General features: G+C 41.8%; 1 protein-coding gene and 1 pseudogene across 8 annotated transcripts; one reads left to right on the forward strand and one right to left on the reverse strand.

The window, feature by feature from the left end:
- Window positions 1–14: 14 nt before the first annotated feature.
- Window positions 15–19,392, reverse strand: LOC106565400 (ADP-ribosylation factor GTPase-activating protein 1). Of its 8 annotated transcripts, XM_014132472.3 has the most exons (14): window positions 19,110–19,392; window positions 18,714–18,784; window positions 18,361–18,470; window positions 17,894–18,065; window positions 17,628–17,728; window positions 17,449–17,535; window positions 11,638–11,752; window positions 11,377–11,433; window positions 11,253–11,285; window positions 8,101–8,130; window positions 7,406–7,462; window positions 6,920–6,979; window positions 6,408–6,475; window positions 15–6,295 (listed from the first exon to the last, which is right to left on the reverse strand). In XM_014132472.3, the coding sequence occupies exons 2-14, from the start codon at window positions 18,771–18,773 to the stop codon at window positions 5,923–5,925; spliced, it is 1,323 nt and encodes a 440-aa protein (XP_013987947.1). In that variant the 5' UTR covers window positions 18,774–18,784; window positions 19,110–19,392; the 3' UTR covers window positions 15–5,922. The 8 variants fall into 8 exon arrangements, with proteins under 8 accessions (XP_013987947.1, XP_013987949.1, XP_013987950.1 ...); XM_014132474.3 differs by lacking the exon at window positions 8,101–8,130; XM_014132475.3 differs by lacking the exon at window positions 6,920–6,979 and having other exon boundaries at window positions 6,408–6,469.
- Window positions 19,393–24,473: 5,081 nt separating this feature from the next.
- LOC106565508 (ammonium transporter Rh type B pseudogene) lies at window positions 24,474–26,554 on the forward strand (annotated as a pseudogene).
- The last annotated feature ends 282 nt before the right edge of the window (window positions 26,555–26,836 follow it).

A 26,836-nucleotide genomic window follows, 5' to 3' on the forward strand; every position in this document is an offset into this window, starting at 1 on the left:
ATCTAAAAACAGCATTTACTACATACATGTACGTTTTTATTTTCAATTCAGACAACAGGTAGTGCACATACAGTGCCTTCAGAAGGTATTCACAGCCCTTTACTTTATCCACATTGTTGTTTTACAGCCTGGATTTAAAATGGATACAATAGCGATGTGTCACTGGCCTAGATACAATACCTCATATGTCAAAGTGGAATTAGGTTTTTAGATTTTTTTTAAATTACAAATTAAAAGGCTGAAGTATCTTGAGTCAATAAGTATTCAACCCCTTTGTTATGGCAAGCCTAAATAAGTTCAGGAGTAAAAATGTGCTTAACAAGTCACACAAGTTGCATGGACTCACTCTGTGTGGAATAATAGTGTTTAACATAATTTTTTCATGACTACCTCATCTCTGTCAAGCACTGAATTTCAAACAAATTCAACCACAAAGACCAGGGAGGTTGCCTCGCAAAAGGCAGCTATTGGTAGATGTGTGTAAAAAATAAATAAAAGCAGACATTGAATATCCCTTTGAGCATGGTGAAGTTATTAATTACACTTTGGATGGTGTATCTATACAACCAGTCATTACAAAGACACAGGCATACTTCCTAACTCAGTTGCCAGAGAGGAAGGAAACTACTCAGGGATTTCCCCATGAGGCCAATGGTGATTTTAAAACAGTTACAGAGGCCTCCCAAGTGACACAGCGGTCTAAGGCACTGCATTTCAGTACTAGCGGCGTCACTACAGATCGGAGTTCGATAACAGGCTGTGTTACAGCCGGCCGCGACCGGAACACCCATGAGGCGGCACACAATTGGCCCAGCGTCAATCGGGTTTGGCCGGCCGGGATATCCTTGTCCCATTGTGCTGTAGTGACTCCTGTGGTGGGCCGGGCGCATGCACACTGACACGGTCGCCTGGTGTACGGTGTTTCCTCCGACACAATGGTGCGGTTGGCATCTGGGTAAGGCGAGCAGTGTGTCAAGAAGCAGTGCGGCTTGGCGGGGTTGTGTTTTGGAGGACGCATGGCTCTCGACCTTCGCCTCTTCCGAGTCCATACGGGAGTTCCAGCGATGGGACAAGACTAACAATTGGATATCACGAAATTGGTGAGAAAAAGGGGTAAAAAGTACATAAAAAAATATATGTTAAGAGTTTAGAGCTGTGATGGGAGAAAACTGAGGATGGATCAACAACTTCGTAGTTACTCCACAATATTAACCTAATTCAGAGTGAAAAGGAAGCTTGTACAGAATAAAAATATTCTAAAACATGCATCCTGTTTTCAACAAGGCACTAAACTAATACAGCAAAAAATGTGGAAAAGCAATGAACTTTTGTTGTGTTTGGGGCAAATCCAATACAACAGAGTACCTCTCCATATTTTCAAGCATAGTGGTGGCTGCATCATGTTATGGGTATGCTTGTTATTGTTAAGTGGTGAGGGTTTGGTGAGGAAAACCTGGATCAGTCTGCTTCCCAACAGACACTGGGAGATTAATTCCCCTTTCAGCAGGACAATAACACAAAACAGTTGCTTAACAAGAAGACACTGAATATGGCCGAGTTACAGTTTTGACTTAAATCTACTTGAAAACGTATGGCAATACCTGAAAATGGTTGTCTATCAATGATCAACAACCAAATTGACAGAGCTTGAAGAATTTTGAAAAGAATAATGAGCAAATTCTGAACACTCCAAGTGTGCAAAGATTATAGAATTACCGAGAAAGACTCACAGATGTAATCACTGCCAAAGTTGCTTTTACAAAGTATTGACTCAGGGGTGTGAATACTTATGGAAATTACATGTACTATATATACAAAAAAGTATGTGGACACCCCATTCAAATTAGTGGATTCAGCTATTTTAGCCACACCGGTTGTTGAAGTGTAAAATTTAACACAGCCATGCAATCTCCATAGACAAAACATTGGCCTTACTGAACAGCTCAGTGACTTTCAACGTGGCATTGTCATAGGATGCCACAAGTCAGTTCATCAAATTTTATACCCTGCTAGAGCTGCCCCGGTCAACTGTAAGTGCTGTTATTGTGAAGTGGAAACGTCTAGGAGCAAAAACGGCTCAGCCGTGAAGTGGTAGGCCACACAAGCTCACAGAATGGGACCTCATAATAATCGTCTGTGGAAAGGCGTTTTCAGCAGTGACGAATCACGCTTTACCATCTGGTAGTCCAAGGAACGAATCTGGGTTTGGCGGATGACAGGAGAACACTATCTGCCCCAATGCATAGCGCCAACTGTATAGTTTGTTTGAGGAGGAATAATGGTCTGGGGCTGTTTTTTTATGGTTCAGGCTAGGCCTCTTAGTTCCAGGGAAGGGAGATCGTAATGCTTCAGTATACAATGACATTCTCGACTATTCTGTGCTTCCAACTTCGTGGCAACAGTTTTGGAAGGCCCTTTCCTGTTTCAGCATTACAACGCCCTCGTGCACAAAGCGAGGTCAATACAGAAATGGTTTGTCGAGATTGGTGTGGAAGAACTTGACTGGCCTGCACAGAGCCCTGACCTCAACCCCATCAAACACCTTTGGGATGAATTGGAACGCTGACTGCGAGCCAGGCCTAATCAACCAACATCAGTGCCCAACCTCACTAATGCTCTTGTGGCTGAATGGATGTAAATCCCCACAGCAATGTTCCAACATCTAGTGGAAAGCCATCCCAGAAGTGTGGAGGATGTTATAGCAGCAACAGGGGACCAACTCCATATTAATGCCCATGATTTTGGAATGAGATGTTTGACGAGCAGGTGTCCACATACTTTTGGTCACGTAGTGTGTTTCTGAATTTCATTTTCAATACATTTGAAAAAAATTCTAAAAACATGTTTTCAATTGGTCATTATGGGGTATTGTGTGTAGATGGGTGAGAGAGAAAAAGCTATTTCATCCATTTTCAATTCAGGCTGTAAGACAAAATGTGGAAAAAGTCAAGGGGTATGAATACATACATACTGAAGGCACTGTACATACACCCATAACCGGAAATTTTACACATTATACATATTACAGTACTATAAGGGACAAGCCTAAAGTAATTATGGTTCACATGAGATTCAAGAGCATTGGAGGAAATTCCCTTTAATCAATCACCAATATTGAATGCTTGTTTAGATAAGTTAGAACTCACCAACGCCCACTGTACTTAGAAATACTATGTTTAAAAAAAAAAAAAAAAAGAATTACCCTTTATTTCCAAACCATAGTTACATTAGGCAACTCTGTATAATATCAAAAAATAGTATTTGTTGACTGAACAATGATATCTACAAAGATTGTGGGTGGCAATCTCCAATGTGGCAGTCAAAACATGAATGGACATAAAAGCACATGGTTTACTGTACTTTTCTGCGTTAGGCCTATATTTCACTAAACCGCACTGCTGAAAAGTCTTAATTACCATCAATGGTAAAAAAATAAGAGAAGATTCTTTAATTTGCAAGTGTTACATAACACATTTATACCTAATGATCTACTGTGAGACTTGTATATCTATAAAACATAATATCTAACATTTAACATCCTTTAGATTAAAACACTGGAATTCATTGATGAATAATATATTTTTTTAAATAAAGAAAATTGGGACTGTAAGAATGTGTATATTAGTTTGGTGGAGATAGCTCGATCGCTACGTTCACCATCAGGCTGGTTCACCATCCAGGCTGTGTGATTAGTCATAAAACTTAATATTGTACAAGAAAAGTCATAAAGCATCAGAAATATGGAGGCAAACTGTAAACAGCAGCTCCTCGTTTTACGTTCATATTGTATCATACATGCTGTCCATCTAATAACGGAAAACACACACCCAAACACACACACTTAAAACCAAACTGACACCGGTTTATCAATAGATAGACTATGAGGACAGCTCTTTAAGGCTTGTAACACAACATTAAAATAGAGGGTGGGGAGAGCGCAATACCGCAGAACATGCACTACTACACAAGCGTTGCAGTTAGTCATTACAGTTATCCTGGCGTGTAGAAAACAACTCAGACACGTCTTTGTTTCTCATTTAGCAGAAGCACTTTTCGTTCACACAAGACAATGCAAGCCACGCCACATCAGCCCGTATTGCTGTGGTTCCACCAGAAAAACAGCCAGTGGAAGGAAATGCCAACAATCTGGTGCAATTAAGAAATAGTAGGCAAAAAATTATCTAGGCAACGCCACACTCTCTCACATAGATCCAAGGGTGAAATTGAGAGTTCCAACGGGAGACATTACAAGGGGAGATAGTAAACAGTAGGAACTAGGCTAATCTGTGAAAAATGACTATGGAAAAGCCAGCAATTCAGAGGACACAGAAATGCCCATTTAACCCCTGCATACAAACACAAAAACATGTCAAATCGAACAACAGGGGCAAGGGATTACATGGCTGAAGTTTGCACGTCAATGTAAAACATCGGACTCATCTTAGAAGTCCAGCGAAAAGCTCTTTCAAAATTGGCAGTATTCAACCTCACTCCTTGAGAAGTAACCGTCCGTATCAAACTGAAATTCGTATCAAAGATTCTTACATGACTGGCCTGAGACGTGTTCTTTGCCCATTGTCTGTTTTAACATGAAAAGTAATGAAAACTTAGATGCAACACTTAACACAGACATGGAGACTGAAAAGATCAGCTTAATGAAGCTTAATGAGAAAGCTTTTTTTTGTTGGTGTGTGTGTTGAGGACAATAGACAACTACAATATACTAGATCCCAGAGGTCACAGAAGGTTGCTGAGGTCACAGAAGGTTGCTGTGGTGGTCCCACAGGTTCGGCAGTATTACATGCAATGAACCATAAATCAGAGTTACAGTCCCTACTCCAAAAACAAAAGTGTCCAGTTCTCAACACACACAATAATTGTACAGCTTACCACATTCAATTAACACATTTATCATTTACAGTTAGCTGCTGAGATTAATGCCATGCGATCGACAACCACTGATTGGGTGGTGGAATAGTACTTTTACACTGTCAACCGCTTTTTAGACTAGGTTGTATTAAAACCTAAATGTACGTATCACCTGTTCCTCATCAAAATAACCAAGTCGTACCGACTCATAAGAGCTTTCTCTTCAGGTTTCAATGCAGACGGCTGAGAATGGAAAGAAAAAAATATATTGGTAAAACACTGTACTTGCATCACATGAATCCAGCAGCTACATTTTATACATATAACGCCATTGCACAATGTTAAGCATCATCATACCAAGGTTAGCTGCAGTCGTAAATTGACACACAACAGAACATTTTGACCTTAAGTTTTAGTCAACACAGACCGCACTGTTGGGGTGCAAGGGATGCTGGCTTTACACGACAGCACACTAAACTGGATTTCAGCTCCTTGTCAATTTCATTATGCATAAATTGAGTGTGGAAACTCAGAAAGTTGAAATCCCCGTTTCTCAAGGGATAACCACTGACAGAGCGGGCTCCTCTCACTCTAAAAACTCTGGTTGAGTAGGTGACTGCTGCCATCTTTAGTTGAGGATGATGTATTAAAATGTCAGACTATAGACTCATAAAACCAAGATGGCACCTTGCCTTCTAATATGGAGACAACTTTAAATGTGACATAAGATGATTATGACTCTGCTTACATTTAGATTGAACTCCTGTAATGAATTAAAGAAATGTATACACATCCAGCAAAATTAAATAGACTGCAACCTTCCTTTAAAATGTGTAAATATTCAGGAATACTCAGTGTGCGTTGAGCTCAATTCCATTTCAATTAGTTCTTATTGAGTGATAAATACATACTGAACTGGCATTGAACTCAACCCAGGTTAGAGACAGAACTGTGCAACTTTAAAAGTGCCTGTGAGAAGGAAGGAAAGAGAGAAGGCGGTGAAGGTAGAGGAAAAGGGTGAAATAGAGCTGGGGAGGATTGTGAGTGAGGCCTCTACCAGTCTGCATTGTCCCAGGTTTCCTCAGCAGGTTTGGCGGGGGCGGCTGTGGGGCTTTTCTTGCCCTTGGCCTCTCCGCCAGCAGCGTTGTCCCAGTTGTTGTCCCAGGCTTCCCAGCTGTCTCCAGTGCTGTGTTTGTTGTTGGATGCCGCCTTCGAGCCCCAGTTGTCGGAGCTCTTCTTCTCGGCGGCAGAGTTGTCGACATTGGTCCAACTGTCGCTGCTTGGGGACTTCTTGGGCTTGGAGGAGCTGGTGCTGCCAAAGGACGTCCAGAAGTCCTGCGCAGGGGCCTGGCCTAGTTCTGGGCCTGAGGAGTTGAACTGGTAACCTTCAGTGGCGTCCATGTTCTGGTAGCTCTCTCCTTCTGACCTGTGGGAGAGGGTTCGTCACAAAGAGGGTAGACGGTCATCTCAGAAATAAAGACCCTCAACTGACACATCACTATGCCAAATTCCAGATTCATTTAATAATTTGGATTTACCCGTCCTCTGGCTTTCCAGCAAAGAAGTCAGTCATATCTTTCCAGCCTTTTGCACCAGCATCCTGAACCTGAGAAGAGGGAACACATGTCAAACAAAATTGAGAAAACATCAATAGACATGAAATGTTGATTAAAAAAAAAAGTCTACAACACTCACCAAAACAAGTTTACAATCATGTTTATCAGATTCACAATAGTTCATTGACCAAAGTAAAGGTTGTATAAGGTTGTACAAGTTAATATAAGTACAATTCAATCTACACAGTACTCACCACCAGAATAACAATAGCAGCAAGAGAAAAGGGAGATAAAAATTGCATGAATATCTTCAAAATGTACATCAACACACCCAAACCAGTCTCCTTTTCAGAGTAAGCAGTGCGATGACAGCACCAACGTATTTTGCCTTGCTAAACTTAGGCTAATTCCTAATGAATGCATAGCTTCCCACGACCCTTGCTCGGGAGACTGGTTGTAGGTTTGCAGTGTGGCAGAGGTCTGCCTTCTCCTACCTTGGATGCCAGCCCAGCAATGCCAACGGACATTTCATCTAGCAACTTTCCATCTTTTACCTGGACAAGCCAAATCACCGTTAATGGAAATGGAGACAACTTACAGCATCAAGAGGTGGGTGTGTAAATCAGGACATCACCACACAGGCTAGCTCAGGCAGTATTTCTGATTGTGAACAGTTGCACATTTTATTGTGCGCAAAGTGATTAGTCTTAGATATTTTTTACTGAGAGGACAATAAATGTGGTGATTAGCCTACTTATGAGACAGTAGGTGATTTCTGTAAGTCTCAGTCAAGATAGTTTCTTAAAATGTGTGTTTTCAAATCTATGTGGAATTTTTCTACATCAAGCAATTAGCTATTACACATGCACATTATAGTCAGTCACTAGAGCAGACACATTCCAAAGGAGACAATGCAATTCAAATGTAAAGATGGTTTTATGAAGCATATTAGCCTATTAACTAACTTTAAACAGTGTTACCTTTTCGTGGGTAGGTTTGATAACATTCTCATTTAATGTCTGTCCTAACTCTGTGGCCTAGTTGGGAGTGACAGGGAGAAGATGTGTGAATTAAACAGAACAGTTCGACATTCACGACAAGACACAAGACACTGACTGAATTTCGGAGTAGCAGGCAGCTGAGGCAGGCGAGGGAACTATCATTCCATTCACTAGGACATTAAACAAGCACAGTCAGCACAGCGAACAGACGGCTGACCCTCAAAGGGAACTGAGCAATGGAACGGTCATGCAGGGATAAATAACCCTATGGTTGGTGAGTACAAAATACGTTTATTATTATGCCAGGAATGTTCACACTCCTTGAATGGTTTCTCAACCATTGTCTTAATGAGCCACTAAAGTGAAAGTGACCAAGAACTTCATATTAATTAATCATTTTAAAAACTACTACAACCCTTGACATTAAGATTATCCATCAACTTCAAAATAGATGTTTTTCTGTCTGCAGCCAAGAAAAGCTCAAAGTAACACTACTGGTTAGGCTAACTGTACTTATCCACCATTTTGCAGTGGTGGGTCTGGTCATTTTCAAATAGGACACCGATGACCAGCCGACAAGCTTAGGGTGGGAATGAATACATTCATGAAAACAATGAGTAAAATGGGAGATGCAGGTATATGGACAAAGAGCATGCATTTGTTATTGATTTTACCGGCTCTGGGGGCGGCTTATAGCCCCTAAACTACGTCCAGAGAAAGCAAGGATGTTAAAGAAGCGACAAACAGTTCAAACTACAGTAATGTTCACAGAATAAGGTCAGTTATTTATGTCCAGTTCATTTATGAGCAAAAATAAAAAGGGAAACCTGTGGAAGAAAATCTATGTTCCATGAGCTCTAAAGGCTAAACATTTGCACTGCTGTTTCTGCTGCAGAGAGAATCACATACAGTGGTGCATCCATAGAATTAAGTTATATCTGGAATAACTATTTTTCTGTGGGTACATCATATGGAATTAGGAGGTTGAACCTCTTAACCAATACATTAAAATGTCTTACTCAAAAAAATGACCCTAGCTTGGTATTTCCTGAGAGTGGGGGCTAGAACTATATATCTTTAGCAGATCATCATGACTATCCACACTGACTATATGCCCATCCACGGGTCTCTACCCACTCAGACAACTGCTAAAATTATTACTGGATTAGATTTATTACTCCATTACGCTGCCGTCCATTGATTATTGATCGCGATTTACATATTTGTCCTGCTACTGGTCACTATTACTCTTGTTTACATGTACAGTATATTTTACCATTAGTATATTACCATAAGTATTTATACTGAGTATACAAATTGCTCCTTCAATTACAGACTGACCAGGTGAAAGCTATGATCCCTTATTTGATGTCACTTGTTAAATCCACTTCAAATCAGTGTAGCTAGATGAAGGGGAGGAAACAGGTTACAGAGCCTTGAGACATAGATTGTGTATGTGTGCCATTCAGAGGGCCTTTAATAAGTGCCTTTGAACGGGGTATGGCAGTTGGTGCCAGGCGCAACGGTTTGTGACAAGAACTGCAACGCAGCTGTGTTTTTCACGCTCAACCGTTTCCCGTGTGTATCAAGAATGGTCCACCACCCAAAGGACATCCAGGCAACTTGACACAACTGTGGGAAGCATTGAAGTCAGTATGGGCCAGCATACCTGTGGAACGCTTTCGAAGTCCAACTCAATATTAGGAAGGTGTACCTAATGTTTTGTAAACTCAGTGTGTATATATTTCTGCTACCAGTCACTTTTCAGCCCTGTTTACATATACAGTACCAGTCAAAAGTTGACACACCTACTCATTCCAGGGTTCTTTATGTGTACCATTTTCTACATTGTAGAATAATAGTGAAGACATCAAAACTATGAAATAGCACATATGGAATCATGTAGTAACCCCCCCAAAAAAGTATTAAAATCAAAATATATTTTATATTTCAGATTCTTCAAAACTAGCCACCCTTTGCCTTGATGACAGCTTTGCATACTCTTTGCATTCTCTCAACCAGCTTCATGAGGTATTCACCTGGAATGCAGGAAAGAACAGCTTTAATAAGCAAAGAGAAACGACAGTCCATCATAACTTTAAGACATCAAGGTCAGTCAATGCGGAAAATTTCAGTCGCAAAAACGTGCAGTCGCAAAAACCATCAAGCGCTATGATGAAACTGACTCTCATGAGGATCGCCACAGGAAAGAAAAACCCAGAGTTACCTCTGCCACAGAGGATACGTTTATTAGAGTTACCAGCCTCAGAAATTACAGCCCAAATAAATGCTTCAGAGTTCAAGTAACAGACTCATCTCAACATCAACTGTTCAGAGACAGCGTGAATCAGGCCTTCATGGCCGAATTGCTGCAAAGAAACCACTACTAAAGAACACCAATAAGAAGAAGAGACTTGCTTGGGCCAAGAAACATGAGCAATGGACATTAGACCAGTGGAAATCTGTTGAGTCCAAATGTGACATTTTTGCTCCCAACCGCCATGTCTTTGTGAGACGCAGCATAGGTGAACGGATGATCTGCGCATGTGTGGTTCCCACCGTGAAGCATGGAGGTGGTGGTGTGATGGTGCTTTGCTGGTGACACTGTCAGTGATTTATTTAGAATTCAAGGAACACTTAACCAGCATGGCGACCACAACATTCTGCAGCGATACCCATTCCATCTGGTTTGTGCCAATGTGGGACTATCATTTGTTTTTCAACAGGACAATGACCCAACACTCGTCCAGGCTGTGTAAGGCCTATTTGACCAAAAAGGAGAGTGATGGAGTTCTGCATCAGATGACCTGGCCTCCACAATCACCCGACCTCAATCCAATTGAGATGGTTTTGGATGAGTTGGACTGCAGAGTGAAGGAAAAGCAGCCAAAAAGTGCTGAACTCCTTCAAGACTGTTGGAAAAGCATTCCAGGTGAAGCTGGTTGAGAGAATGCCAAGAGTGTGCAAAGCTGTCATCAAGGCAAAGGGTGGCTACTTTGAAGAATCTAAAATATATTTTCATTTGTTTAACATTTTGGGTTACTACATGATTCCATGTGTTATTTCATAGTTTTGATGTCTTCACTATAACTCTACAAATTTGAAAATAGTAAGAATAAAAGAAAAACCTTTGAATGAGCACGTGTCCAAACTTTTGGCTGGTACTGTGCATCATACTAAATCAAATTACATTTTATTTGTCACATGCCCCGAAAACAACAGGTGTAGACCTTACTGTGAAATGCTTACTTACAAGCCCTTAAAATCAACAATGCAGGTCAAGAAATAGTTTATTTATTTATGCATAAACCCACCTCAACCACTCCAGTAAACCTGCACATTGAATAAAGGTACTGGCACTGACCTAAACATACTCTTGCGTTCTCGTGTTTTTTTTAACTCTCATCGTAGTTATTATTATTATCACTGCATTGCTGGAAAGAGCTCTGAAGGTAAGAATTTCACTGTACTGCTTTACACCTATTGTATCCTGTGCATGTGGCGAATAAACTTTGAAACCTATTTATTACTTGTGTCATGCGAGCATGAGCATAATAATGGTTTGCTTTTTCATCAAAAAGGGATTCACACAATCACATCTTTATCAACTTTGTTAAATGGCAACTCAGACCTTAAGAGTTTGTATCTACACATTCATATAAATAGTCTAATCTAAATACACGTTTTTAGAGCAGTACAGTAAGTTGCAAAATGATGCTAGTAAAACAAATCTTAACGATATCTTAATAGTAACTAAAGGTTTAAAAAACTTGATGGTGCTAATCAATAGGGTACTAATTAACTGTTTAATAAAAGAAAGTCATACCTTTAGAGTTGCTGAGGTTGCAAGTTTTGCAGTCTGTTCCAGTGAAAAGATGGGAAAAAAGTTATTAATAAACAGTGAAATTAAGTTCTGTGACAGGATAACAGCTTTCCTTGGAGATACTTACATTATCTTTGGCGACTGCTGCAATTTTGCTTGCTCCGATTGTGAAATTGCTCCAGCCCTATCAAACAAAACATGTCACACATGATTCACCACAGCAGATATCTTAAACTCCGCGTCCCAAATAGACACACGAGTCACCATGACAGATACCTTAAACTCCAAGTCTATGTCCCAAATATAGGGAATAGGGTGCCATTTGGGAACCCCCCTTTACTTCAGGGCTATGCAGATTCCCAGATGCTGTGCCATATTACTGCCGTACCGAGTAAATGGAAGATAGAGCGTTGTTCAGGACATCATCCTCCTTCTTCTCTGGGGTCGGTGTATTCCCAAAGCCAACATAGCGGTTCTCCTGATTCCCACTATAACCGCCACCACTACAGGGGAAATGGTATGTTTGCATAAATTATAAGTCTTCATAAAAGGTGAGCAAAAACATAATATATAATAAATTACATTTAGGAAATGCTTTTATGTAACGTGACTTACAATCACGCGTACGCATATGGGTGGTCCCAGCGGGAAAGAAAAAAAAAGACAAATATGGATGAAATTGATCTTAAAGCAAAAGTACAAATGTGTACTTTGTGGTATCTTACTTTTGGATTAAGACCCTGTGCTATATTTTGGTTGAGCATTTACAGATAAAGTCTTGAAAGTTGTTAGTTAAAATTATGGTTAAGAATATATATAAAGAGAAAAGCAGATTCAAGTTATCTTTAAACAATAGTAAAATGTGCTCTGTGGCATCTTACTTTTGGATGTAGACTGTGCTTTATGGGTACAATATGTTAACAGTGCATTCGGAAACAATTCAGAATCCTTGACTTTTTCCACATTTTGTTACTCTAAAATGGATTACATAGTTTCCCCCCCTCACCAACCTACACACAATACCCCATAATGACAAAGCAAAAACAGGTTTTTAAAGTGTTTGGAAAAATTATTACAAATAAAAACCTGAAATATGACATTTACACAAGTATTCAGACCCTTTACTAAGTACTTTGTTGAAGCACCTTTGGCAGCAATTACAGCCTCGAGTCTTCTTGGGTATGACAATACAAGCTTGGCACTGTAAACTCTCCCTCCAGACTCATATTAAACATCTCCAATCCAAAATTAAATCTAGAATCGGCTTCCTATTTCGCAACAAAGCCTCCTTCACTGACGCCGCCAAACATACCCTCGTAAAACTGACTATCCTACCAATCCTCGACTATGTCATTTACAAAATATCTTCCAATACTCTACTCAGAAAACTGGATGCAGTCTATCACAGTGCCATCCGTTTTGTCACCAGAGCCCCTTATACCACCCACCACTGTGACCTGTATGCTTTAGTCGGCTGGCCCTCGCTTCATACTCGTCGCCAGACCCACTGGCTCCAGGTCATCTATAAGTCTATGCTAGGTAAAGCTCTGCCTTATCTCAGCTCACGATAACAACACCCACCCGTAGCATGCGCTCCAGCAGGTATATCTCACTGGTCATCCCCAAAGCTAACACCTCCTTTGGCCGCCTTTTTTTCCAGTTCTCTGCTGCCAATGACTGGAACAAATTGTAAAAAAAAAAATCACTGAAGCTGGAGGCTTATATTTCCCTCACTAACTTTAAAACATCAGCTATCTGAGCAGCTAACCGATCGCTGCAGCTGTACACAGCCCATCTGTAAATAGCCCACCCAATCTACCTACCTCATCCCCATATTGTTTTTATTTACTTTTCTGCTCTTTGCACACCAGTATTTCTATTTGCACATCACAATCTGCTCATCTATCACGCCAGTGCTAATTTGCTAAATTGTAATTACTTCGCTACTATGGCCTATTTATTGCCTTACCTCCTCACGCCATTTGCACACACTGTATATAGACTATTTTTTTCTATTGTGTTATTGACTGTACGCTTGTTTATTCCATGTGTAACTCTGTGTTGTTGTTTGTGTCGCACTGCTTTGCTTTATCTTGGCCAGGTCGCAGTTGTAAATGAGAACTTGTTCTCAACTAGCTTACCTGGTTAAATAAAGATGAAATAAAGAAAGAAAGAAAGAAATAAAAATGTATTTATCGAGTTTCTCCCATTCTTCTCTGCAGATCCTCTCAATCTCTATCAGGCTGGATGGGGAGTGTCGCTGCACAGCTATTTTCAAGTCTCTCCAGAGATGTTCGATCGGGTTCAAGTCTGGGCTCTGGCTGGGCCACTCAAGAACATTCAGAGACTTGTCCAGAAGCCACTCCTGTGTTGTCTTGGCTGTGTGCTTAGGGTCGTTGTCCTGTTGGAAGGTGAACTTCGCCCCAGTCCTGAGCACTCCAGAGCATGTTTTCATCAAGGATCTCTCTGTACTTTGCTCTGTTCATCTTTCCCTTGATCCTGACTAGTCTCCCAGTCCCTGCTGCTGAAAAACATCCCCACAGGATGATGCTGCCACCATCATGCTTCACCGTAGGGATGGAATTGTCCAGGTGATGAGCGGTGCCTGGTTTCCTCCAGACGAGACGCTTGGCATTCAGGCCAAAGAGTTCAATCTTGATTTCCTCAGACCCGAGAGCCCTTTAGGTTCATTTAAGCAAATTCCAAGCGGCTGTCATGTGCCTTTTACTGAGGAGTGGCTTCTGTCTGGCACACTCTACCACAAAGGCCTGATTGGTAGAGTGGTGCAGAGATGGTTGTCGTTCTGGAAGGTTCTCCCATCTCCACAGAGGAACTCTGGAGCTCTGTCGGAGTGACCATCGAGTTCTTGGTCGCCTCGACACAATCCTGTCTAGGAGCTCTAGGGACAATTCCTTCGACCTCATTGCATTTACTCTGACATGCACTGTCAACTATGGGACCTTGTATAGACAGGTGTACGCCTTTCCATTTTTTTTACATTTTACCTTTATTTAACCAGGTAGGCTAGTTGAGAACAAATTATCATTTACAACTGCGACCTGGCCAAGATAAAGCAAAGCAGTGCGACACAAACAGAGTTACACAAGGAATAAACAAACGAACAGTCAATAACACAATAGAAAAGTCTATAAGCAGTGTGTGCAAATGAAGTATGATTCGGGAGGTAAGGCAATAAATAGGCCATAGTGGTGAAATAATTACAATTTAGCAATTAAACACTGGAGTGATAGATGTGCAGAAGATGAATGTGTAAGTAGAGATACTGGGGTGCAAAGGAGCAAAAAAATTATAATAACAATATGGGGATGAGGTAGTTGGATGGGCTATTTACAGATGGGCTATGTACAGGTGCAATGATCTGTAAGCCGCTCTGACAGCTGATGCTTAAAGTTAGTGAGGGAGATATGAGTCTCCAGCTTCAGTTATTTTTGAAGTTCGTTCCAGTCATTGGCAGCATAGAACTGGAAGGAAAGGCGGCCAAAGGAGGAATTGGCTTTAGGGGTGACCAGTGAAATATACCTGCTGGAGCGTGTGCTACGGGTGAGTGCTGCTATGGTGACCAGTGAGCTGAGTTAAGGCGGTGCTTGACCTAGCAAAGACTTATAGATGACCTGGAGCCAGTGGGTTTGGCGATGAAGATGAAGTGAGGGCCAGCCAACGAGAGCATACAGGTCGCAGTGGTGGGTAGTATATGGGGTGACAAAACGGATGGCACTGTGATGGACTGCATCCAATTTGCTGAGTAGAGTGTTAGAGGCTATTTTGTAAATGACATCGCCGAAGTCAAGGATCAGTAGGATAGTCAGTTTTACGAGGGTATGTTTGGCAGCATGAGTGAAGGCTGCTTAGTTGCGAAATTGGATGCCGATTCTAGATTTTATTTTGGATTGGAGATGCTTAATGTGAGTCTGGAAGGAGAGTTTACCGTCATAGCAGACACCTAGGTACTTGTAGTTGTCCACATATTCTAAGTCAGAACCGTCCAGAGTAGTGATGCTAGACGGGCGGGCAGGTGCAGGCAGCGATCGGTTGAAGAGCATGCATTTACTTTTACTTGCATTTAAAAGCAGTTGGAGGCCACGGAAGGAGTGTTGTATGGCACTGAAGCTCGTCTGGAGGTTAACACAGTGTCCAAAGAAGGGCCAGAAGTATACAAAATGGTGTCGTCTGCGTAGAGGTGGATCAGAGAATCAGCAGCAGCAAGAGCGACATCATTGATGTATGGAGAATAGAGTCTGCCCGAGAATTGAACCCTGTGGCACCCCCATAGAGACTGCCAGAGGTCCGGACAACAGACCCTCCGGTTTGACACACTGAACTCTGTCTGAGAAGTAGTTGGTGAACCAGGCGAGGCAGTCATTTGAGAAACCAAGGCTGTTGAGTCTGCCGATAAGAATATGGTGATGGACAGAGTCGAAAGCCTTGGCCAGGTCGATGAATACAGCTGCACAGCATTGTCTTTTATCGATGGCGGTTATAATGTCGTTTAGGACCTTGAGCGTGGCTGAGGTACACCCATGACCAGCTCGGAAACCAGATTGCATAGCGGAGAAGGTACGGCGGGATTTGAAATGGTCGGTGATCTGTTTGTTAACTTGGCTTTCGAAGACCTTAGAAAGGCAGGGTAGGATAGATATAGGTCTGTAACAGTTTGAGTCTAGGGTGTCTCCCCCTCTGAAGAGGGGGGTGACCACGGCAGCTTCCAATCTTTGGGGATCTCAGACGATACGAAAGAGGTTGAACAGGCTAGAAATAGGGGTTGCAACAATTGCGGCGGATAATTTTAGAAAGAGAGGGTCGAGATTGTCTAGCCCAGCTGATTTGTAGGGGTCCAGATTTTGCAGCTCTTTCCGAACATCAGCTATCTGGATTTGGGTGAAGGAGAAATGGGGGAGGCTTGGGAAGTTGCTGTGGGGGGTGCAGGGCTGTTGACCGGGGTAAGAGTAGCCAGGTGGAAAGCATGGCCAGCCGTAGAAAAATGCTTAATGAAATTCTCAATTATCGTGGGTTTATCAGTGGTGACAGTGTTTCCTAGCCTCAGTGCAGTGGGAGGAGGTGCTCTTATTCTCCATAGACTTTACATTGTCCCAGAACTTTTTTGAGTTTGTGCTACAGGATGCAAATTTCTGTTTGAAAAAGCTAGCCTTTGCTTTCCTAACTGCCTGTGTATATTGGTTCCTAACTTCCCTGAAAAGTTGCATATCGAGGGGGCTATTCCATGCTAATGCAGAACGCCACAAGATGTTTTTGTGCTGGTCAAGGGCAGTCAGGTCTGGAGTGAACCAAGGGCTATATCTGTTCCTGGTTCTAGATTCTTGAATGGGGCATGCTTATTAAAATGGTGAGGAAAGCACTTAAAGAATAACCAGGCATCCCTTCCCCAGGGGACAGGATTGTGTCCAATCAATTGAATTTACCACAGGTGGACTCCAATGAAGTTGTAGAAACATCTCAAGGATGATCAATGGAAACAGGATGAACCTAAGCTCAATTCCGGGTCTTATAGCAAAGGGTTTGAACACTCAGGTAAATAAGCAAAAAATTCAAAAAATTATATTGTGTGTAGATTGATGAACATTTTTTATTTAATCAATTTTAGAATAAGTCTGTAACGTAACAAAATGTGGAAAAAGTCAAAGGGTCTGAATACTTTCCAAATGCACTGTATACACACAAAACATTAAGGACACCTGCTCTTTCCATGACAGACTGACCCCTATGATCCCTTATTGATGTCACTTGTTAAATCCACTTCAATCAGTGTAAATGAAAGGGAGGAGTGAGGTAAAGAAGGACTTTCAAGCCTTGAGACAATTGAGACAGACTGTATGTGTGCCATTCAGAGGGTGAATGGGCAACAAAAGATTTAAGTGCCTTTGAATGGGGTATGGTAGTAGGTGCCAGGCGCACCAGTTTGTGTCAAGAACTGCAAAGATGCCTGGTTTTTCACGCTCAACAGTTTCCCGTGTGTATCAAGAATGGTCCACCACCCAAAGGGCATCCAGCCAACTTGACACAACTGTGGGAAGCAATGGAGTCAACATGAGCCAGCATCCCGGTGGAACGCTTTCAACACCTTGTAAAGTCCGTGCCTGAAAAATTCAGGCTGTTTTGAGAGGGGGAGGGGAGCTGTACATCTGCCTCAGAGACAAGCAAGTCATGGATACAATGGTCTCACCTCTGATAAGAGTTCACATCGTCACTCAACCAGTCCTCAAACACCTTGTCTGAAGGGTTTCCCGAGTTCTGGCCAGGGCCCCCTGAGCTACATTGGAAAACCAATCACAGATTATTATGGGATATGAAATATATGAAATATATATGAAATATATGAAATAACACTCTTTTCTCCCTTACCGATGAGACGACGAAAGTCCGGTCTTAGCCTGAGACGGAGTCCAGTCCTTGGCAGAGGAAGTTTCAATAGACCACTCTTTCCCTTCTGCAATGGTTGCAACCTGTCAATGGAATAAAGAGGCATGCATTTCAGTGAGTGAGACCATTACAGATGTACTGTTTGATATTAGCATTGGAAATTCAGAAATGATGATTTGGAGTGTCCCCAGCAACTTTATTATGTACATGACCATTAAAATAATGACTCAAAAGGGAGGCTTCCTTACCTTGTCTCTGAAAAGTGCAGCAGGTCTGCTGTTATATTTGTCCTGCATGGTCCAGGTGGCATCATAATCATCTTGGAGTTCCAGAAACATACGAAACTTTCCGTTCCCTCCCGCCTTCATCTTCTCCAGCTCAATGTCCTTCCACTTGTCCATGGTAACAGAGCGCACAAAGCTACAGTACAGAGATCACATTAGGGGTTAAATACTTCCAAACTGACTTGACAGGAAATGTTACTTTATTTTTATTTAACTAGGCATGGGACCTTATATAAGAAGACATTTGGATGACTAGGTGGGTTAAAGAATAGAACTGGTAATCATCATTTTAGAAGGGCATGGCTGAAGGCTTGAACAGTGACTTATTCAGGATAAGAGATTCAACAGTAGAGGTTTGACATTCATGCAGACGAGCATAAATACCAACACAATCAGAATAATCGGCCTTTTGGAACTTGTAAGTTACTCACCTAAGGTGTACTCCCAAGCCTCTGTGTTTGCCAGAACATTCCAGACAAATCCAGATCCCATAGGTCACACTCACCCACTGAGGATTGAAGCCCCCACACTCAAAGCAAAGCTGAGAAAAGAGGGGAAAATGTTGGCTCACTATTTGATGTCGATATTGAAAACATGGATGTGGACACTGGACACTGTCACATTGAATATCTCAACAGAGATTGTTTACCCTCAAGGTCCTAACGTCAGTGTCCATATTAAACCTTAGCTAGTTCAGCCTTGGCCCTTTGGGCAATCAAGTCGTGACTAAGCCAGCTACAACGTTACTGGTCAAACAGCAAGTTAACGTTAACTAGCTACTCACGTTGTTTTCCTCCTGGGTTCTCACTTCCTTCAAAACTCTTCTGGTCCTTGGGCTTGCCATTTTGACTGACACTGAAGATAGTAATTATTAGCAATCTTACACATAAATCACGTCCTAGCTTCCTCTGTTATCACCAACCAAGCCGGCATCAAAGCAATAACGTGTATAGCTTAGCTAACTACCAAGCGGTAGGACGCCTTTGACAGACTTTGAAAGCCATACCTTGTTAAATAAACAATATTCAAAAACAATGAAAATACGAACTGACTGCAACTAGAAAGCTGAATGTCATTCAATAGTCTATACTATGTAGGATAGTATATCTGAAGAGATCTAGTTACTGTAGCTAACTGATGTTAACTATTACTATGCTACTGCTAGCTCGTAGTCTCTTACCAGGCTGGGTATTGTAGAAACTAAAGAAAGCGGTGTTTAAAGCGTCTCTCTTGCTTAGCTAGTTCGATATGGCTTTTTGCTAAATACGTGGAGTTAAATGACATCCATTGAGAAGAGCTATGCTAGCGGATGGCAAACACCGGTGGCCATGTTGACAACTAGCCAGTGGCAGATTTGCCTACGTTGGCATTGCAATGCATTATGGGTATATTTTTAAATCGTACCTTTTTTTAACTAGGCAAATCAGTTAAGAAGAAATTCTTATTTTCAATGACGGCCTATGAACAGTGGGTTAACTGCATTGTTCAGGGGCAGAACGACAGACTTTATGCCTTGTCAGCTTGGGGTTTCGATCTTACAATCTTTCGGGTTACTAGTCCAACGCTCTAACCACTAGGCTACGCTGCCCAGTGGTTAGTTCTGTGACACCGACAGTCAAACACTGTTATGTGGAGCATTATTCCAATTGCCTGAGTAATTGTACCAATTAAAATGCAGGATGCATACATAGCTAGCTACAATATTAGTCTATTGAAGATAAATGTCACTTATACAGCCAAAATGTTAGCATCATGAGGCTTTCATCTCTGCAATAGTAATGGCATATTTTTGTAGGCTCTCAGCCATGGTTTACTGGACAAAGCCTATGGGAAAATCAATGTCGTTTCTGGAGAGTTTTGGGATAAACTCCGAAAATAAGGTCTGTGGTGAACATAGGCTTAGGAGATATCATACGTTTAGATAATATTCATTAGCTAACGTAACTTTTTGTGAATTTTGAAGCATGTATGTACTTTTTTTAAAGCACATAAAAGGCTTCTTAATTCATAAAGGTCATGTTAACTGACTGATATTATCTCATAGAACAAAACGTATAAGATCTACTAAGCCTGTGTTAACCTCAGACCTTATTTTCAGCTATTATCCCCAAACCATATTTTTCTCCCCATTCATTTGCCCCATAGGAATGGCTGAACGAACCAGAGAAATCATTTGCGGTTTTTAGGACTACAAGTTGGCGATCTCTATTGATAACAAGTTTAGGCTAATTATGCATAAGTAGTTTTTTTATTGTATTTATTCGTTTCAATACTGCTTGCTCATTTCAAATTAACATTCAATGTAGCCTACATTTCATCCCAAATGAAATAGCTAACTAAGCCTAATCATTTTTATGAAGTTAGATCAAGGAAAGCCACAGCTTTATCAGAGACATAGGCTTACATCATCAGAATAATACCCATATCTAATAATCTACAGGGGTGCGAATCCTATATTTTATTTTGCTTCAACAATTGGAAATGACGCAACACTTCAAAATAAGCTTTCATAGTCGTGGAGAAATCTAGGCAACTAAATATGAGGCGTATGAGCCATTTGGATCTAAAAAGCAACAGGCCTGTAGACCTATTTCTACATGCCAACCCCTCCCCACGAGACAAAAAAACAGACAGTGATTTGGGAATTCTAAATTCCAACAGAACAAAGTGTATAAGTCAATATCAAATATTTCAATGCCCTTGGACACGGAAAAATGGGTCACCTTTTTTAACACGAATGCTACCTGATTCAAAGTATGGAATGACCCTGTGTGACTCTGATGACTCTCCAACCACTATACAAAGTGGTTGGAGAGTCATCAGTGGCGAGTAAAGTGCAACCTCAGCCCACTCACACTCCTGGGGTAGCCTTGAATTAAAGAACCAAGTAAAATAACCTTTTATATATACTGAAGAAAAAAATTGACGCAACATGCAACAATTTCAACGATTTTAACATTCAATTCTCTGGCAACAGCTCTGGTGAACATTCGTGCAGTCAGCATGCCAATTGCATGCTCCCTCAAAAGTTGAGACATCTGTGGCATTGTTGTGTGACAAAACTGCACATTTTAGAGTGGCCTTTTATTGTCCCCAGCACAAGGTGCACCTGTGTAATGATAATGCTGTTTAATCAGCTTCTTGATATGCCACACCTGTCAGGTGAATGAATTGTCTTGGCAAAGGATAAAATGCTCACTAACAGGGATGTTAACAAATTTGTGCACAATATTTGAAAGAAATAAGGGGTTTGTGTGTGTGGAACAATTCTGGGATCTTTTATTTCAGCTCATGAAACATGGGACTAACACTTTACATGTTGTGTTCGTATTTTTGTTCAGTATATATGTCTATACAGTGCATTCAGAAAGTATTCAGATCCCTTGACCTTTTCCATATTTTGTTACATTACAGCCTTATTCTAAAATTGATTAAATTGTTTTTTTTTTTTCAATCATCAGTCTACACACAATACCCCATAATGACAAAGCAAAAAAAGGTTTTTAGAAATGTTTGCAAATGTATTAAAAATAAAGAACTGAAATATCACATTTACATAAGTATTCAGACCCTTTGCTATGAGACTCGAAATTGAGCTCAGGTGCATCCTGTTTCCATTGATCATCCTTGAGATGTTTCTACAACTTGATTGGAGTACACCTGTGGTAAATTTTATTGATTGGACATGATTTGGAAAGGCACACACCTGTCTATATAAGGTCCCGTAGTTGACTGTGCATGTCAGAGTAAAAACCAAGCCATGAGGTTGAGGGAATTGTTCGTAGATCTCTGAGACAGGTTTGTGTCGAGGCACTCTTCATAGTGCTGGCCGCCCGGTCAAACTGAGCAATCGGGGGAGAAGGCCTTGGTCAGGGAGGTGACCAAGAACCCAATGGTCACTCTGACAGAGCTCCAGAGTTCCTCTGTGGAGATGGGGGAACCTTCCAGAAGGACAACAATCTCTGCAGCACTCCACAAATCAGGCCTTTATGGTAAAGTGGCCAGACGGAAGCCACTCCTCAGTAAAAGGCACATGACAGCCCGCATGGAGTTTGCCAAAAGGCACCTAAAGGACTCTCACGCCATGAGAAACAACATTCTCTGGTCTGGTGAAATCCAGATTGAACTCTTTGGCCTGAATGCCAAGCGTCACGTCTGGAGGAAACCTGACACCATCCCTACGGTGAAGCATGGTGGTGGCCGCATCATGCTGTGGGGATGTTTTTCAGAGGCAGGGACTGGGAGCCTCGTCAAGATCGAGGGAAAGATGAACGGAGGAAAGTACAGAGAGATCCTTGATGAAAACCTGCTCCAGAGCGCTCAGGACCTCAGACTGGGGCAAAGGTTAACCTTCCAACAGGACAACGGCCCTAAGCACACAGCCAAGACAACACAGGAGTGGCTTTGGGACAAGTTTCTGAATGTCCTTGAGTGGCCCAGCCAGAGCCCAATCAAACATCTCTGGTGAGACTTGAAAATAGCTGTGTAGCGACACTCCCCATCCAACCTGACAGAGCTTGAGGGGATCTGCAGAGAAGAATGGGAGAAACTCCCCAAATACAGGTGTGCCAAGCTTGTAGTGTCATACCCAAGAACACTTGAGGCTGTAACCACTGCCAAAGGTGCTTCAACAAAGTACTGAGTAAAGGGTCTGAATACTTAGTTGTGGAGGGCCAGGCAAGGCCCCTGTGGCCTCATTTATAAACCATGCATAGTACAAAAAATACCCGAAAATGTGCCAGCCCAGTTTTCAATCAAAAGTTAGATTTTTGTTTTTTATGAACTTGAGGGGAGAATGGGCTCACCTCCCTGAAAACTTTAGACCAGTGGTCACCAACCTTTGTGGCATCAAGATCACTTTTGCAGTCAAAAGCCAGCAGAGATCTACCTCTCAGAATTATTTTAAACATGACTTAAAAATTGTAATATTAACCTAATAAAAACAATTCTGTAGGAATTAGGTTTGTGCAGTAGGCTTAATGTATTATAACAGCACATTGGCTATAGGCCTGGCCTGACAATATTGTTATTCTCAGACAATGTTGGATGTGCTCTGACATGTCATATAGGCTGTTATCAAACTTTGCTGTGGCCGGGGTCGTGGAAGCTATAGGCACAGTGGTTGTAGCTGTCTGATTAGCAAGCGCAGTAGGCGCCCTCGATTTAGCCACAGATCTCCCATGCAACAAATTACCATGCGCAACTATCATTTAATTGGACCTAGTAAAATATATACACTATTGAACAACAATTAGTCTTTTGTATGCCGTGCCACGACATGCCAAGAGTTCCAAATGATTCAGCAAATAAAGGGGTGTTTTTATCACCATAAAAGGTGAGTGGATGTGTTTCTTGCTCATTCTTGCTCATTTAATGTTCATTCAGAAATGTAGCGTGAAATGTACTCAACTGTTATAAATGAGGCCACAGGACCACTGTTGTAAAGATTGAGTTCCTGTAATGTCTATATATGCCCACTAGATATCAATTTATTCACACAAATGAAGGACACAACTTGGAAACAGCACGTTTGTAGAAGTTTGTAAAACCATCAAAGTTTGTAAAACCACTTGCTAACCAACCCAGCACAATTTCACTGATAGGGGCTAAAGCAAAGGTATATTCTCATCAAATCAAATCAATTTATATAGCCCTTCTTACATCAGCTGATATCTCAAAGTGCTGTACAGAAACCCAGCTTAAAACCCCAAACAGCAAGCAATGCAGGTGTAGAAGTCATCCACTGCAATAATAAATGCTTTCTTGAAGAGGTAGAACCCTTTTTCCACTTGATTTGGAATGTTTTGTTGAATATATTGTGCTGTACTTCACTAAAAAAGATTGCAGTTAGATTGCAGTTTAACTGCAGTATACTGCAAATACTGCGTCCAAAATAACACAGTTTTTTTACTGCAGTAATTTTCCAGTGTAACTGCAGTTAAAGTGCAGTATAACTGCATCAAGTACACTGCAGTTATTCTGCAATTATTGCCTCCAAAATACCACAGTCGACTGCAGGTACTGCACTTTTACTGCCGTTATACTGCAATCTGTAAAGGGAATTCTAAAGATATAGAATTACTGAAACATTATTTGTTATTTCTTTATGCAAAGTCAATTGTTTGGGCATCTTTTGTTTTGAAAAACGTGTTCAATACTATAATACCTTTGAGGCATTAGCTCATTAGCTCAGTTCTTTTTCCAGTACAATAGAAACTAATTTGAGGCTTACAGTAACAAACAGTCGGGAAGTTAAAAAAAAAACATTTAAAAACTTCTGAAAAACCATTTCCCTTATTTATTCAAAATAGACCCTGCATGGCTACTAACCTAACAATTTATTTTATCTGAATCCGTAATCATTTCATCAGTACATATTGTTCTGTGAAACTGTAGAATGTGCTGGATTGTAAAACTTTTACTGTGGGTAATTTGAGGGACCAAGGTACAGCGGTAGAGATGTGGAGTCCTGTGTAGCTGTACGGTGTGCGTTTCTGCTCTCTGCCCAATGCCAATCTTTATCTGGCAGCAGAGCTATAAAGCATGCGCCTGCTAGAGTAATTGGCCTATGTGAGGTGTTCATTCCACCATGAATAACTCCACTAGCCTGAGGGTGCGCTTGCCAGTGCTGGTACTGTTGATGGAAGTGGTTTTCCTTGGTCTCTTTGCCGGCTTTGTCACCTACGACGACAATGCCAACGCCAAGTTTCAGAACAATGAGACCAACCCTATGGACAACTCCCTTTATCGGGACTATCCCTTCTTCGCGGATGTGCAGGTGATGATCTTCGTCGGCTTCGGCTGCCTGCTGGCCTTCCTGCGGCTCTATGGCTTCAGCGGGATGGTCTTCAACTTCTTAACAGCCACCTTTACCATCCAGTGGGCCATCTTGGTGCAGGGCTACTTCCAGTTCTACTCTGATGGAAAGATCCACCTTGGGGTCATCAACCTGCTCAATGCTGAGTTTGCCTGTGCCGTGGTGCTCATCTCCTTCGGGGCGGTGCTGGGAAAGACCAGTCCGGTGCAGCTGCTGGTCATGGCCCTGCTAGAGGTCCCTATCTTTGCTGTGACAGAGTGGGCTGTGCTGAAGTACCTAAAGATCAATGACGCAGGTGGCTCCATCCTCATCCACCTGTTTGCCTGTTACTTTGGGTTGGGGGTCACGTTTGTGCTGTATCGGCCTAGCCTGAATGACGGCCACGTCAAGGAGATTACCAGTTACCAGTCAGACATCCTGTCGTTGATGGGCACCCTGTTTCTCTGGGTGTTCTGGCCCTCTTTCAACTCGGCTCTGACCTTAAAGGGTGATGACCAGCACAGGGCCGTCCTGCACACCTTCATAGGCCTCAGCTCCTCAACGATGACCGCTTTCGCCTTATCTGCCGTATTCAACAAGAGAGGCAAGCTCACCATGGCCGACATTCAAAATGTTACTCTGGCAGGTGGTGTGACTGTTGGGGCCTCTGTGGACATGATGATCTCCCCCGCAGCCGCCTACGCCCTTGGGATCATGGGCTGCACCGCCTGCTTCATGGGATACAGGTACCTCACCCCGTTCCTGGCCCGCCGCTTCAGGATCCAAGACCAGTGTGGCATCCACAATCTCCACGGCCTCACCGGCCTCATATCCTGCACGGCCGGCATTTGTGCCATCCTCATGGCCAACGAAGAAACCTATGGCCCCAGCATGTACCAGATCTTCACCCACCGTGCACCCATGGAGGGAGACCCAAAGCTCCTAGAGCTACAGCAGCTGATCCCAGGGCTGAGGCCTGGGCTGGGGCGCACCGCCAAGGAGCAAGTCCTCTACCAGGTGGCAGCTATCTTCTCTACCATCGGGGCAGCCGCTGTCGGTGGGGTGCTGACCGGTTTTGCACTGAAGTTGCCCTGTCTCGCTACGCCGTCTGACGAGTTCTGCTTTGACGACGAGCTGTTCTTCGACGTGCCCTCTGATTTTGCCAGCATGGGGGTGCACAAGGCCCCCCCCAGCATAAAGGACATTTAGGACAATACCAAGGTCTGAACTCACATTTCAAGCTTCCAGCCCTGTATGGGAACACTAGGTTAGCAATACTGAGGAATGAATGTGAAGGTGTGACGCTGCAAAATGTTGCACATACAGTGTTAGCTCACCACTCTCTCTTATATGACATGAGAAGATGGGATTGACATCTTATACGTTCTTGCCAGCTTTCAAGTTCTTTGGCATTTTGATCAATGAACAAAATAATTATTTGAATGTTTGTTGTGTACAGAAGGAATAGCTGCTGTTAATTTTGGCCTGTTATTGTTATTGACAATTGTTATACAATTATTTGTTTTGTTAATTTTGCAAGATGACAATTTCAGATATGTGCACTTTTTTACAGAGTGAATGTCAGAGTGAGAAATCAAGTGTTTTACTCAGTGATGCTGTCAAAGGAATTTACACAAGTGTCTACTGTATTTTAAAAAGATGAATGCAATAATGGATGATACTGAAATATTCATAATGGTCTGAATTTGTACAAAAATGATCAAAGATTTGACAATACTCGTGACTCTTTTTTTGTAGTATGCTCATTGATGTTTTCAAATCATATTTTTGACTTTATTGGAAATAAAACATGAATTATATTTCATTTATATTTGTTATGCAACTTTTTGTTATTTGTTATTAGACATCATGGCAACTTCTATGAAAGCTTTAGTGAACAAGGAAACATGCATTGTTGATCCTCACATCAAGAATACAGTTAGCCCTACTCCTGTTCACTTGTGATGTTCATGGTCTTGCACTATATCCTTTCAGATATTAGCTTTTCAATAAGCTTTGTATACCTTTTTTGTCTACATTACTGTATGTTGTATGTACATCCATTATTAGTTATAAGGTTAGACAGCAAACACTTTTTATGTCTTAAAGGT

This window comes from Salmo salar, chromosome 12 (genome assembly GCF_965601325.2).
Source record: "Salmo salar chromosome 12, fSalSal1, whole genome shotgun sequence".
Classification (NCBI taxonomy): Eukaryota; Metazoa; Chordata; class Actinopteri; order Salmoniformes; family Salmonidae; genus Salmo; species Salmo salar.